Source organism: Colletotrichum spaethianum (assembly GCF_022836535.1).
Source record: "Colletotrichum spaethianum MAFF 239500 DNA, contig08, whole genome shotgun sequence".
NCBI classification, from domain to species: domain Eukaryota; kingdom Fungi; phylum Ascomycota; class Sordariomycetes; order Glomerellales; family Glomerellaceae; genus Colletotrichum; species Colletotrichum spaethianum.
The window spans coordinates 181,512-194,390 of record NW_026054778.1 but is presented as its reverse complement, the minus strand read 5'-3'; the positions used below and the strand labels follow the sequence as shown (position 1 = coordinate 194,390).

Sequence of the window (12,879 nt, the reverse complement as noted above, 5' to 3'; positions counted from 1 at the left end):
GATCTCTTCTCTCCTATAGTTTCGTTGTCTTATTGCGCGTTTCCGAGTTTTTCTTCGTTTCGCTTTGCTCAGATACCTTGTTCGATAAACAGATTGCAGTACCTGCGCTCCTTGGAATTTTTGCGTCATCTGCTTTGATTTGATCTTGTCTCTGCTCTGGAACGCAGTCTCAGCATGAGTGGAATGTATGGGACGAAATATGGCGGTAGCTGGCCAAGAGGGCAATTCCCCTACTTGGGTTATTCCCAAGGCCTGGCTTGATCAGATGAAAATGGGCGTGGAAGAGAGACGGCTTCTTGAGCACATGTGTATAGATAGTTTCCTAGGAGTTGACCAGCATTGAAATATCACTTCTCCTCATTGGCATCACGCTTACTGGCCTTGCCTCGTTCAACACGCGTAACCTAGCCATACCGACCTGCATTTCATAAGTCAACACGTGTCGAGACTATGTACACCGACACCAACATGATATCGGGCATACCACAAGTGGCAGCCTTGTCGTCGGACCAATTATCAAGCCAGACGACAAAGAGCCAGAGGTCGTTGGGATGACAAAGAAAGAATGAGGTGAGGTGGAAGAAATGGCGCTTGCGCTAATGGGTGGCTTGGGGCTGTTGGAAGATGAGCGAGCGTATCATGAGAAGCCAGCGTAGCCGTGCGTTTCATGTTAGAGCAACGGACGAGGTGCCAGATGAAGCCTTGCGGTGGTTCGAATGACTGGCTGTTGATGGATATCTAGCGACTCGTAGAGAATAGTGGAGGCGGTCCGGAACATAACTGTCTGCTGCGCTGAGCGGTCCTTACACGAGGGAGTCAGGCATTTCAGAGATGCCTTGGTCTCTCCAGGATCAACGCGGCATGTTGTATTTGCCCTTTGATAGCTTGCACAGGACCCGGATGAAGATGGATTGCCTCGACTGAAGGATCGACAATGCTCCCGTCAGGTCAGGTGAGGCAAAAACCGGTCAGGCTAGGTAAAGCACAGCGATGCGCCCAAGTGATGCTGGTTTTGTACATGAAGCAAAACCGCCTCAACGACCAGAGCCACACTGTAACCCCAGGCAGGCGCTCCAAGCATCGAGGCACCCAACGGGGAGGGGCGTTTTGTTGGTGAGACGAAGCCGTTCTGCTCAAGGTGGGGGACCAACCACTGGAGGAAGCTCTTTTTCATTGTTCTTGTCTTTGAGGCAAACAGACCCCTCGGCGGTTTGCCTAAACTAGTGGCTTTAACACTCCCTCTGCCTCTTCAAACCTCGATCAAAAGAGGAACAGCGGCCAGAGGGACAAGCAGAGTCTCAACCATCGGACCCGGTTCGCGCTCGAGCCCACCACTCTTTGGCGGTCCTCCTCGTCCAATCCCGTGCTGGAGTCCCGCGGGTTCCTGCAGGGAAAACACCACCACCCACCAAACTCGACACAATGTAAGACGACTCGTGGTTGTCCACCGCCACCCACCCCAAGCCAGCCCGAGCAGACTGGTGGCCCAGCTGGGGACACGCTCGCCCGTTTCTTCCGCTGCTCTTCTTTGTCCCGAGACGGCCCAGCTGAGTCCGTTTCACGATCGCTTGTGGCACCGTTGGAAAATGGAGGGGGAAGCCACTCTCAAGCCTTGCCACGAGACAAAACAGTCACGCGGCAGCAGAGCGAAGCTGTTTGACCTTTCAATTTCACCATCGACTTATCCCCATCGGAGCGACGGTTGGTAAAGAGGCCGTTGTATCGAACGTCCAACGTTGGAGAGAAGCCTTTGTCTGCACATTGTGGACTTCTCGTCTTCCTTTGACACCTCATTACTCTCGAGTCCGTCCATGGACCGAGCTGCAGAAAGGCGGCAAGTGCAATGGTAGTGCCTACGGGATAGATGGAGGTGGAGGGTTGTATTTCTCGTCTCTCGATGAGTACTCCAACCACGAGGGCAAGGCACTATGGGTAACACAGCATGTTGCTTTCCCCCCCTCGCCGACTGCATGGATGTGACTCGAGTTTACTACATAGTACACCCGCGACCCCTCCGTCCCCTCCCTCACTCTCGTTTCCATTCATAGGTTCGTCATTGTTGCTTACATCTTGCGTATTTACGCTTTTCTCCTGCTCATTATACACTTCTGCGTCCGAGCGCCAACCTTGATTTTGTTCATATCCCGTCATCCCATTTCTTCACCTGCACGCCTGGACTGGCGGCATGCGTGCTCGTGCTTAGACTCGCTTTGTTTCTTCTGTCAAAACATCGGATGCTTGTACTACTCTGGCAGTAATACAACCACTCGCGACCTCACATCACTTACACGAACAGCGACCGCCTCCCTCACGCATCCCCGTACATATCCACCACACATACGTACACGTACATCATCATGAGGAGTGTTGCAACAAGGTGCCTTCTGGCACTCTATCTCCTCCCTGACATCACCCGTGCAGCCTGCGAGTGCGGATACTCCGCCAACATCACAGGCACCGTCGAGGCCTTCACTGACTTGATCGAGACCGACTTCACCAAGGTCATGGACATCAAGAACAACACGGACTGGGTCCGTCAAGAGTTCAACAAGACCAACAGCAATGCGAGGGGACCCCTGGGGGAGAAATTCCAGACGACCAACATCGCCGCCGTTCACGAGGGTTCGAGCTCCTACGGACTGAGCTCCACAAAGACCGCCGCGGGACTGCAGCTGCTGGTCGAGAGCTCCACAATAGACGGACTGGTGCCGGGCGCGGAGATCGACTCAGCACGGAATGATGTGCACTATGGTTCGTTCCGAGCGATGATGAAGGTGCCGGATGTTGCTGGGACGTGTGCCGCCTTCTTCTGGGTACGGAACCACTTAACCACTTACACGCGCAGGCGCCTTGGAGACAGAACATTAACATTGAACAGTACCACAACGACACGCAGGAAATCGACATGGAGTTCCTCACGAGAGAGTTCAGCCCCTCCAACAACAGCTTCCCCGTCAACCTCGTCCTGCACTCACGCGAGTCGCTGGAAAAGGGCTACGACGCCTCCGGCACAGGTAACTTCCTCAAGGTCAACCTGGGCTTCAACCCGACGACCGACTTTCATGAGTACCGCATCGACTACCTCCCCAACGAAGTGACCTTCTACGCCGACGGCAAGGTTCTGGGTGCCATGAACGGCAGCGCCGTGCCCACCGAGGGCGGTCATCTGATCCTGCAACACTGGAGCAATGGCAACCCGTTGTGGTCGGGAGGGCCGCCCCAGAGGGACGCCATCCTGACGGTGGCGTCCGTCAAGGCCTACTTCAACTCGTCACTTGACGCGCGCAAGGCCGACCACGAGAGCCGGTGCATCGATCCCGCGGCGCCGGGTGCCGTGTGTGCCATCCCGGACGACCCTGCCTTCTTCTTCAGCACGCAGGCCAACATGACGAACAATCAGACCGTGTCCGGGATGCCGGCCGCCGAACACAGCATTGCCGGGACGGTGGACGCGCCGTCGTGGGTGTTGGTTTTCGGGATGTTGTTTCTGGGTGTTTGGTTTATCTGATGTTTTGTTGTTTTCCCAGCAGCATGGTTCATGGCGTATGCGTGTTTCTTTGTATACTTCTTTTTGGTCCCTTATACCATCACAGCGGGAGGTGTCTCTGAGGCAGTTGTGACACAAAGGCGGAAGAAAGCATGGTGGACGGAGTTGGGGGGTTTGGCAGGCCGCCGCCGTATGAATTTGCGTTTGATTTATTACGTGACAATGTCTTTTCTTACACTTACGATTCCCCACGAATGATATCCAATAATCTTCTTTCAATTTCATCACCAGTCAAAACTAGTCTCGAGTTGTGTCATGAGACGGCGTGAATTGTCAACTGCTTAACCTCTCGAGCTGGGAGTCGTTCCCATGATGGAGCTGGAGCCATCGTGACGGGCCGTCTAGCAAGCCAACTCCCCTCTTCACGTTCATTGGGTGTTTTCTCCATTTAGCAACCGCTTCAGGAGTCAGATAAGTCATGACGGCCTCAAGCCAGCCGGGTGCAAGCCCGAGGTGTGTACCGAGATTACTCCGCACTAACAAACCAGTAAGCCAGCAAGAGGCTAACCCAGCTCCAAAATCCATCACGAGACCAGACTTTGACAATCAGCTTGTCTTGAGCTCCCTCCCCTAAGGAAAGTCAGACACCTCCAACCAACGGTTCCCCAAGTTTCTCGTTGGTTGCGGGGAATCAGCAGCCCACGTATGCATATATGCATGCACCTCATATCCCTATGTAAGAGCACATGGCCGCTGAGGGATCGACAAATACTAGGTAGCCTCTTGCCAATACGCTTTGGGTATATTGGCTACCGCAGAGTATTCGTAGCGTTGCAGTGCACCTACATGGCTCTGTTCATTCATGCCAGGCGTGTGATCCAACCGAAACCCCAACTACCGGGCCTTTTCTGCAGACAAGAAGCATACCGCGGCCGAGACAACGTTCTACCCCGGATTTCCTGTCGTGACTGCAAGATCATGCAGGTAGCTTGGCCTACTCTCGAACAGGACTGAGGAGCGAATGCACATTGAGACAACTGCCCCGCCGCTGAGCTTCACCCTCTGGTACGGGAGAGAAGACTCGCGCTGCGTTCTTATACCCCCCCAGTCGCCAAAATTCAACGCGCAGCACCTTGCCGACACGTATGACCCATGGCGCCCGGCGAGTCTTTGCCTTATTGGGCTTGCCGGCCGGAGTCGTTAGTCGTCAGTCGTTCGTCGTCAGATGGAGCTCATTCTCGACACAAAAAACCGGGCAAGAAGAGACGGGCTCGTTGGCAAAGTGTGGGCCACCACTAGTCCTGCATTATCCTTGTCGCCCATTCCGTCATCCCGCGAGGGAGGGAGACTCCGGCACATCACACACTTGCGCGTCCCATTCACCTTGTGGTCATATTGGTTGCCAGCAATATGCGTGTCACCAGCTTGGAAGTTGGTGGTGGGAGGAGGGAGGGTTCCCAAAGAAATGCTGCACATGGCCGCCCCGGTCAGTTGCGCTTATTCGGTTCGCCGGTGCCTGTCTCTCCTCGCCTTCGTACTCTTTGAGGACATGAGATGAACGCCGGCTCGATAAAAGGCCCAAGCCGTCTCCTCGGGAACCAGCGATGACCCTGAAAGTAGACAGTAGACAACAGCATAAACGCACCTGGACCCCACCACACTTATCATACACTTACAAGTTATCTCCCGACAAGAGACGCCATGACGAGACCTACGCTCGACATCGTCCTCGAAAACAACACGGGCTCCTCCAACGCCTTCGCCCACGTAACCGGCCTGGACCTCAACCGGAACAACGCCGTCTTCCTTCTCCAGGCTGACGGCGTCACGGGTTACTACCCGGCCTCGCCCTCGGACATCCTCCAGCCGCTGCAGTCCGACTGCGCCATCCCGCTCGGCGCGCCGGGTTCGACGCGGAAGCTGACGATCCCCCAGATCGCCGGCGGCCGCATTTGGTTCTCTCGGGATGGCCCGTTGAAGTTCCTCCTGAACCCGGGCCCGGCCGTGGTGGAGCCTTCGGCCACCAATACCGCCGACCCCAACTACAACCTCAACTGGGGCTTTTGCGAGTTTACCTTCAACAGCTTCCAGGTCTTCGTCAACATCTCGTACGTCGACTTCGTCAGTGTCCCCGTCTCCTTGACCCTCGAGAACGACGCCGGCAAGGTCACCACCGTGCCCGGCTTCCCGTCCAACGCCCTCGACACCATTTGCGACCGCCTCCGTGCCCAGGACGCCGCCGACGGCGCCGGCTGGTCAAAGCTCGTCGTGCGCACGCCCGACGGCTCGGCGAACCTGCGCGCCCTTAGCCCTAACTCGGGCATCGTCATGCAGCCGGACCTGTTCCAGGGGTACTACCAACCCTATGTCGACGCCGTTTGGGACAAGTACTGCGGCGCCGACCTTACAGTCAACACGCAGGCCGAGTGGGGCGACGTCAAGGGCCGTGTGGGCTCCGACAATCTCCTGTCGTTTGGCGACGTCGGGTCGTTTGCCCAGCCGAGTGCGCGAGACATCTTCAGCTGCAGCACGGGGCCGTTCGGCGGGTACCCCAAGAACCAGGCGGAGATGGGCGCCATCGGCGCGCGCATCGCTGCGGCCTTTAACCGGTCGACGCTGCTCATCAACGACCAGCAGCCCGAGGGGGAGAGCGTGGGCAAGTATTACAAGGATGCGCGGACGAACCACTACTCGCGCATCTGTCACGAGGTCAGCCCCGACGGCCGCGGATATGCGTTCCCCTACGACGACGTGGGCCCAGCGAACGGTCCGGACCAGTCCGGGTCGCTTTTCGACTCCAACCCGAAGCTTCTGACGATTGGCATTGGCGGAGAGAACGCGGCTGCGGTGCAGGAGGAGCTATAGGTGGGCCGTACATGTGGACGATGTCAAGCCTTAGGAGTATGGGGTTGTGTAGTAATTGTTGGCCAACCCCCTCCTCTATTGTGCATTAGGTGAGGGCCAGGTAGTCTCGAGCATGGTCGTTGACGCAAGCCGAACAACTTGGATTGGCATAGGTAGATACCAAGAGGTGCGCGAACAAATCTGCTACTGATATACATCCATCTTACTTACCACTTTGTGTGTTGAGACCCACGAGTGGATGCGCCGAGGGAAGGCTTCTTGCGTGTCTGTTTGTGGCTTTCAGTCAAGATGCTGGTTCGCAGAATCCAGGCGCGGCAGTGTCTTCGCGCCAGGACGCATGCCTAGTTGCCAATTGTCTCAGTCAATCCAGGCCCACCATTGCTTTTTCCCCTCACAGCGGTCCAATCCCCCAAAAGGGAACAAACATATGCAGGTAGATATTAGACTCGGACCCGGTCATCGGTGATGAGGCCTCCATTCTCGTCTAGTAGGAACAACACCAGACGGCAGGAGACCTTTATGTCTCCTCTGTAGTTACACTTGTGACGGCACGGACGGCACAAGGCTCGGCCAAGGTGTACTACGATCCCAATCCCTTCTCTCCCTCGAGCTGCAGACTGCGAGACAGGTTAGATCAGGTCTGCCAGACCACAATGTCCCATGGCACTGGGAACCGACCAGTTGCCTTCGGCTGAGACCGAAATGGAAATAGACAGGCGTGCAGGCTACCTGTGCTTTTGCCGCCGACTCACCGGCAATGGTGGATTAGTGGGAACGGGATTGGGAGAGCATCCAAAGGAATTGGGCGGACGGGCTGGTTGGCTGGCGGGCAGGGTAGGACCAGAGAAACGAGCTAAAATGCGATCCTGGATCAGCTGTGATGGGAAGAGCCCAACCAATGCACGACTGCTGCAGCCATTCCCGTCGTCGGAGGATCGCCTTCCCGAAAGCCAACGTCGTGATCCGGCGTGGCGTAGGTATATGCTGCGTGTGCCGTGGTACTGTGCATGGTGATGTGTCTGGCGTGGTTTCGGCAATGGCCATGATGGGCAATTAGACAGAAGCCAAGACATCAAAAAGGCGCAATCCGATCGGGGCGCGCCGTTGTTTGCTGCCGAGAGGGCGTTTCGTTTTGACTTTTGGGATTCGGGGAGAGCCCTGCACAACCGTTGGGGCCAGTGACGAAAAGACAATCAAAATCAATATCCATCAAACCTCGGCAGCCTCACTAGCCTCCAGTTCGGAGCTCATGAACTGTCCGTAACTGCAGTAGTGTGAGTAGCTCCCTTCCGAGGGTTCTAGGTAGTCCCGCGAACCCACCCCGGTCGGTCGTTTGTTCCGAAAGGGCCTAGATGAGCCCAAGATGTGCGCCAGGAGGCATGATGACAGATGCTGCTGCGTGCTGGTGTGCCGCTGGTGCTGCGGTCCTGCGGAGGCGATAACGCACACAATCCCGCTCCTCACTTCTCAAATCCTCGTCCTTTCCGCCCGCCTTTCCACTCAGGTGTGCCACTTACATATGCAACGTCCAATTGGAAACCCCAAATTGCCTCCCTCCTGATCGACAGATCAAGGAAATCTAGGTTCTTCCCACATACCAATCCGTCATCTCGCGGTCTCGACTCAACTGTAGAGGGCCGAGAGAGAGAGAGAGAGAGAGAGAGAGAGAGGGGAAAAAAAAGAAAAGAAGAAAAAAAGGCGCCGGGGTTTCGCTCCCACTCAGGAGGACGTGATTTTATCGAGCCGGACTGCCCGTTGGTTGCTTCCCAAATTAAATTCTACTTCCCACTCGTCTTGGCCTCACATCCCCCCCCCCCCCCCCCCCCCGCTCCGATCGCCGTTGCATCAACGGGCGAGATCCAGTGTCTTGATCTGATCTGATCATGGACACCCGCAGCAAGCCATCCATATCAGTACCCGGCTGGCTTCTAACACAGCTCTGTGATTCGAACCTTTTATTCTCTCTTTGTCGCCCCGCTGGCTATTCGGGAGCCATTTATCCGGCTGTTCAACATGGTGTACTGCGGTAAGCCCTCCAAAGGCTGTTCCAGTTGCCGTGAACGAAAAATTAGGGTAAGTCCACACATGGCTGCAAAAGGTCCTTGACTGGAGCGAGTCGCTGGCGTTTTCGGTTGACGTGTTTCCTGAGACATATGCAAGCAAGGCAGGCGGCATTCGGGTTCTTGGGCGCATACTTTGACCGTGGGCTAATGGTATTGTTGATAGTGTGACCAGAAAGAGCCTGGCTGTGGCCAGTGTGAGAAGCGCCAGCAGCAATGCCCTGGCTATCGAAACCTGGTTGACCTCATGTTTCGAGATGAGAGTTCCCATGTCATCAAGAAAGCCGCCAAAACAAAGGCTCGGGGGCGCTTGAAGAATGCGCAGGCTTCCAGCACTATCCACGACGCCGAGTCGTCCGAAAACGCACCAGCCAGCACCGGCAGCGACCCCGAAAGCTCCGATCCGAGTCCCAGACCGGTCGTCAAACCTGGTGTTCGTCGCCAATATCCATCTCGTCCTTTGGCGGTAGTGACTCAGAATGTGGCCATCAGGCACCGACCTCACCAGGCTCGATGGGCTTCTTCCTCCGAAAGCGATGAAGACGACAGCTTCTTGCCGTCTCCCGAGGAAGACGACTGGCCAACGACTCAGCAAGCAACGCCCTTGTACTCCTTGTCGCCCTCGTATCAAGAGCGTGGCACGGCCTTCTTCTTCTCCCGTTATGTCTCTGTCGACGAGAATGCCTGCCACCAAAATTATGACTTCGTATTCGATATCTGGCGTCCAGCTAGCATGTTGCCCGAGCGCCAGGTAGACGGTGTGATGGCCAGTATGACGGCTGTTGGTTTGGCTGGCCTCTCCCATCTCACAATGTGCCCTGAAATGATGGACTGGTCACGCAGAAGCTACGGCACCGCTCTACAAATGACCAACGATGCTTTAAGGAATCCTGCGGAGGCGGTTAAAGACACGACCATGTTGTCCATCCTTATCTTGGGCACATACGAGATGCTCAGTGGCCGCAGCAACCAGACGGTGAGGGCATGGCAAAACCATATCAACGGCGCATCTGCCCTCGCAAAAATGCGTGGCCTCAAGCAGTTCATGACGAGAGCGGGAGCCCGCATGTTTGTGATGCTGACACAGATCGTCCTCATCAACTGCATGCAAAAAGACATGCCTATGCCGCAGCCTCTGGTAGAGCTCCGGAACCAGCTGGGTATGCTGTCAGGAGGAACAGATCCGAACTGGCGATTATCAGGCCCTATTTACAAGGTCATGCAGTTGAGATACGACATCAACAGCGGTAAACTCAGCCAGACAGCTGATGTTATCGATCAGCTGTCAAAGGTTGATAAGGAATTTGCTGATGTCATTACTGAACTCCCGGAGTTCTGGAAGTACCGACCTGTGAGGCTCTCGAAACCCCGCCTAGCCGTGTTCGATGGTCACCATTGTGATGTGTATCCAACCCTGGGACTGGCAGCGACGTGGAACGGCGTTCGATCGATCAGAATGATGGTGCATGAGACTATCATTGGAGAGCTTTTCAAGTGCTTTCCCGACCACCACATCACGGCTTGGCCGTACGAGGCAAAGCTACAGCTGGCAAAGTCCGTTGAATTGTTGGAGAAACTCCGCGACAGAGTGATAGCGAGTGTTCCTCAGCATTTCGGCGTCGTCAACTTCAAAGATACCATGTCAGGAGGCGGTGACTCAACGACAGCCGTTATCATGGGGAAGAAGTCCCCAGTCCATATCGTGTTGTCTCCCACGACTTCCGCATCGTCCTCGCCGCCCTTGCCTGTGGACGATCCGAAACGGCGCCCGACAGTGTTCAACGGTCCAACTTTGCACGACCCGGCACATATGAAAGGCCGCAGCGACAATGCCGAGCGTTTTATGACTCTTGCATCTGCAAGCAATACCATTGTATGGCCGCTGTACCTGGTGGGCGTATCGTCGTGCGGCACGGAGGAAGTCAAGAAGTATGTCGTCGAACGGTTACAAGCAATCCTTGAGGAGTCGGGGCTGCTGCAAGCTCGTGGAGTAGCACTCATGGTGCAAAAAAAGGAGGTGTGCATTCCATGGTCTGACGTGCCCTGGGATCGAATGCCACAGACACAGGTCCCATCGGACTTGTTTGTGTGAAGGCCTTACCGAGCCTGTGTAAAGCCGGGGTGGCAGTCTGTCGCCTATATGTATCAGTAGATATTTACATAATACTCATCATGCCCCCTGGCTACTTTTGGCACTGCAAGACGAAGTTGTAAGGGGTATCATATTTATTTTCCGTCTGTGATCCCGGGACAGTCGCACCTTCGAGCCGGGCCGCAAGGCATCACCAGCTGTCGAAGTTACCGAAGCCACCGCCCTTGACTTTCTTCTTGGCTGGTTCTTCCCAGGTATCAAGGTCTGCATCCGCAGCTGTCGCGGAATTCTTCTGCGACTTGAGATACTTGCCTACACCGGCACCTGTGCTTCCGCTATCCACAGTGCCGTCAGCTCGAATCCGCTTGCCGGTCCAGGTTGTCTTGTCGTCTTCTGTACCGCCACTCAGCGCTATCGCCTGCTTGGTCTTTTCCAGTTTGTCGATCTCGGTCTTCTCTTTCAGGAACTCTTCGAAAGGATCCAGATACACCACCACTTCTTTCATCACAATCTTGTTGAGCGGTCGGTCGGATCCGTCGGTGGGGACATCTTCCATCTTTGACAGCACGTCCAAGCCGCCAACGACCTTACCAAAAACCGTGTGTTTGTTATCCAAATGCTTTGTCGGCCGGTAAATAATGAAGAACTGACTCGAATTGGTGTTCTTTCCTTTGTTGGCCATACTGATGATACCTCGACTATCGTGCGTCAAGGGTCCATCAAACTCGTCTTGGAAGTTTTTCCCCCAAACGCTGGTGCCGCCTTTGCCCGTACCCGAAGGGTCGCCTCCTTGGAGCATAAAGTTTCTGATGTTCCTGTGGAAGGTAACGCCCCTATAGTAGCCTTTCTGGGCCAGCCTTGTGAAGTTCCACACCGCACGAGGCGCATACTCTGGGTAGAGCTCAATGTTCAAGTCCCCGAGATTCGTTTCAATGCGGGCATAGCCCTTGATCTTGACTCGCTTCGGCTTGAGCATATACTCTTCGTCCGTCAAAAGCGCTCTTTCGCCACTCGTCTCGGGCGTGAGTCCTGTGCTGGTAAAACTGGCGGCTGCTCTGCCGGTTGTGTAGACAGCGGCATTGGATGGGACCTTTTTTTCCATAATCATGGAGTTGCGCTGTGCCGCCGATCCGGATTTGACAATGGCGCCCGATGTGCGATTCACATCGCCGCCTTCTCCGCGCTCCTTGCGGGCTTTCTCGACGGCTTCCTTCGCCCTCAGAACCTTGTCACCTATGCGACCCAGCGCGTCGATGTTGACATTGCCGTTCTTCCGCTCCTCCTCCTGCTCCTTGGTTAGGATAGCCTCCTCGCCATCCTTGAGAAACTTGAACTGGCTCAAGTCCCTGCTGGCAGCGTTTTGGGGATCCTGCAGAGTGATGATATCGGCCCTCGTGAATTCCTCGTCGTCGACCAAGTCTCGCCAGTTTTTCGCCTTGATATTCATTCGCTCAACCGTTTCCCAGGCGAAGACGTTCGCGTAGCTCCCGTGTCGAACCGCCACGATGTGAGTGTTGTCCGTAAAGACCTTGAAGGTGACAGGATCGATCAAATCGCCCTGGCCGTCGCTTAGGCCTGCGCTTCTCGAGTCGGTTTCGGCATTTCTGGCGAAGTTTAGTTTGATCAAGTCTTTGGCGCCGAGTGGCTCGCCGTTGACCGGATTCGTGTCATGTTTGTCCAGCCAGGAACTGATGACCTCGACGTCAAAAATGGTCCCGTCCTTGGTGCATACGGGGTTCTTGAACGGCTGGAGACTGGCGGCGCAAAAATTGAAGGGGAGGCGGCGGAACGAGCCCGGACGCGAGCGCCCGTTAACATTGGCACCAGCGCTGGCAGAGTAGGCGTCTGAGGACGACCACTCGGAGTGGGTGATGTAGAGTTTGTCCGTGTTCTTGCCCATTGTTGTCGCGGCTGTGCTTGTTGTGAACAGATATTGACTGGGCTGGCTTGCGACAGGACAAGGTTTGGAAAGAGGTGGTCAAGGTAGAGACAGAGTCAGTGCGAACGCAGCCTTGCCATGTAACAAACGAATGCAAAGCTCGGCTACTATGTAAGGGCCGGAATCTTCTTTACCAGTTGCGTAACGCTGCAGGAAGCAAGACGTTCCTGGGCTACCGGTGTAGCGGCACCCTGAGAAAACGCCCAGGTGGGTTCCGCCACCAGCAGCTTTCCCGCGGGGTGGCTGCGGTGCGGCAACAGGGAAATTCCAGTAGAGAGCTGCGGCGTGTCCTCTCTACTGTTTGTCCCTGCGCGAGGTACATCAGCGCCGAATCCCTTAGCAAGGGAACGCCTTGACACCCTGCATTCACTAGCGGCTCAGCGGAGACTCGCTATGTACCAATACATAGCTATCGGCCAATAAACCCTCCCAAGCA

The 12,879-nt window shown here is 55.4% G+C and overlaps 4 protein-coding genes across 4 annotated transcripts; 3 read left to right on the top strand and 1 right to left on the bottom strand.

Moving 5' to 3' along the window:
- Positions 1-2,357: 2,357 nt before the first annotated feature.
- Positions 2,358-3,508, top strand: ColSpa_03922 (beta-glucanase; the record flags this gene model as incomplete). Its single annotated transcript, XM_049270134.1, has 2 exons — positions 2,358-2,813; positions 2,846-3,508. The coding sequence occupies 2 exons, from the start codon at positions 2,358-2,360 to the stop codon at positions 3,506-3,508; spliced, it is 1,119 nt and encodes a 372-aa protein (XP_049126091.1).
- Positions 3,509-5,188: 1,680 nt separating this feature from the next.
- On the top strand, positions 5,189-6,352 carry ColSpa_03921 (glucan endo-1,3-beta-glucosidase; the record flags this gene model as incomplete). Its single annotated transcript, XM_049270133.1, has 1 exon — positions 5,189-6,352. The coding sequence occupies one exon, from the start codon at positions 5,189-5,191 to the stop codon at positions 6,350-6,352; it is 1,164 nt and encodes a 387-aa protein (XP_049126090.1).
- Positions 6,353-8,659: 2,307 nt separating this feature from the next.
- Positions 8,660-10,504, top strand: ColSpa_03920 (uncharacterized protein; the record flags this gene model as incomplete). The annotated part of the gene is made up of 1 exon (XM_049270132.1): positions 8,660-10,504. The coding sequence occupies one exon, from the start codon at positions 8,660-8,662 to the stop codon at positions 10,502-10,504; it is 1,845 nt and encodes a 614-aa protein (XP_049126089.1).
- A 190-nt stretch (positions 10,505-10,694) lies between these two features.
- On the bottom strand, positions 10,695-12,404 carry ColSpa_03919 (peptidyl-prolyl cis-trans isomerase-like 2; the record flags this gene model as incomplete). The annotated part of the gene is made up of 1 exon (XM_049270131.1): positions 10,695-12,404. The coding sequence occupies one exon, from the start codon at positions 12,402-12,404 to the stop codon at positions 10,695-10,697; it is 1,710 nt and encodes a 569-aa protein (XP_049126088.1).
- Positions 12,405-12,879: the final 475 nt, after the last annotated feature.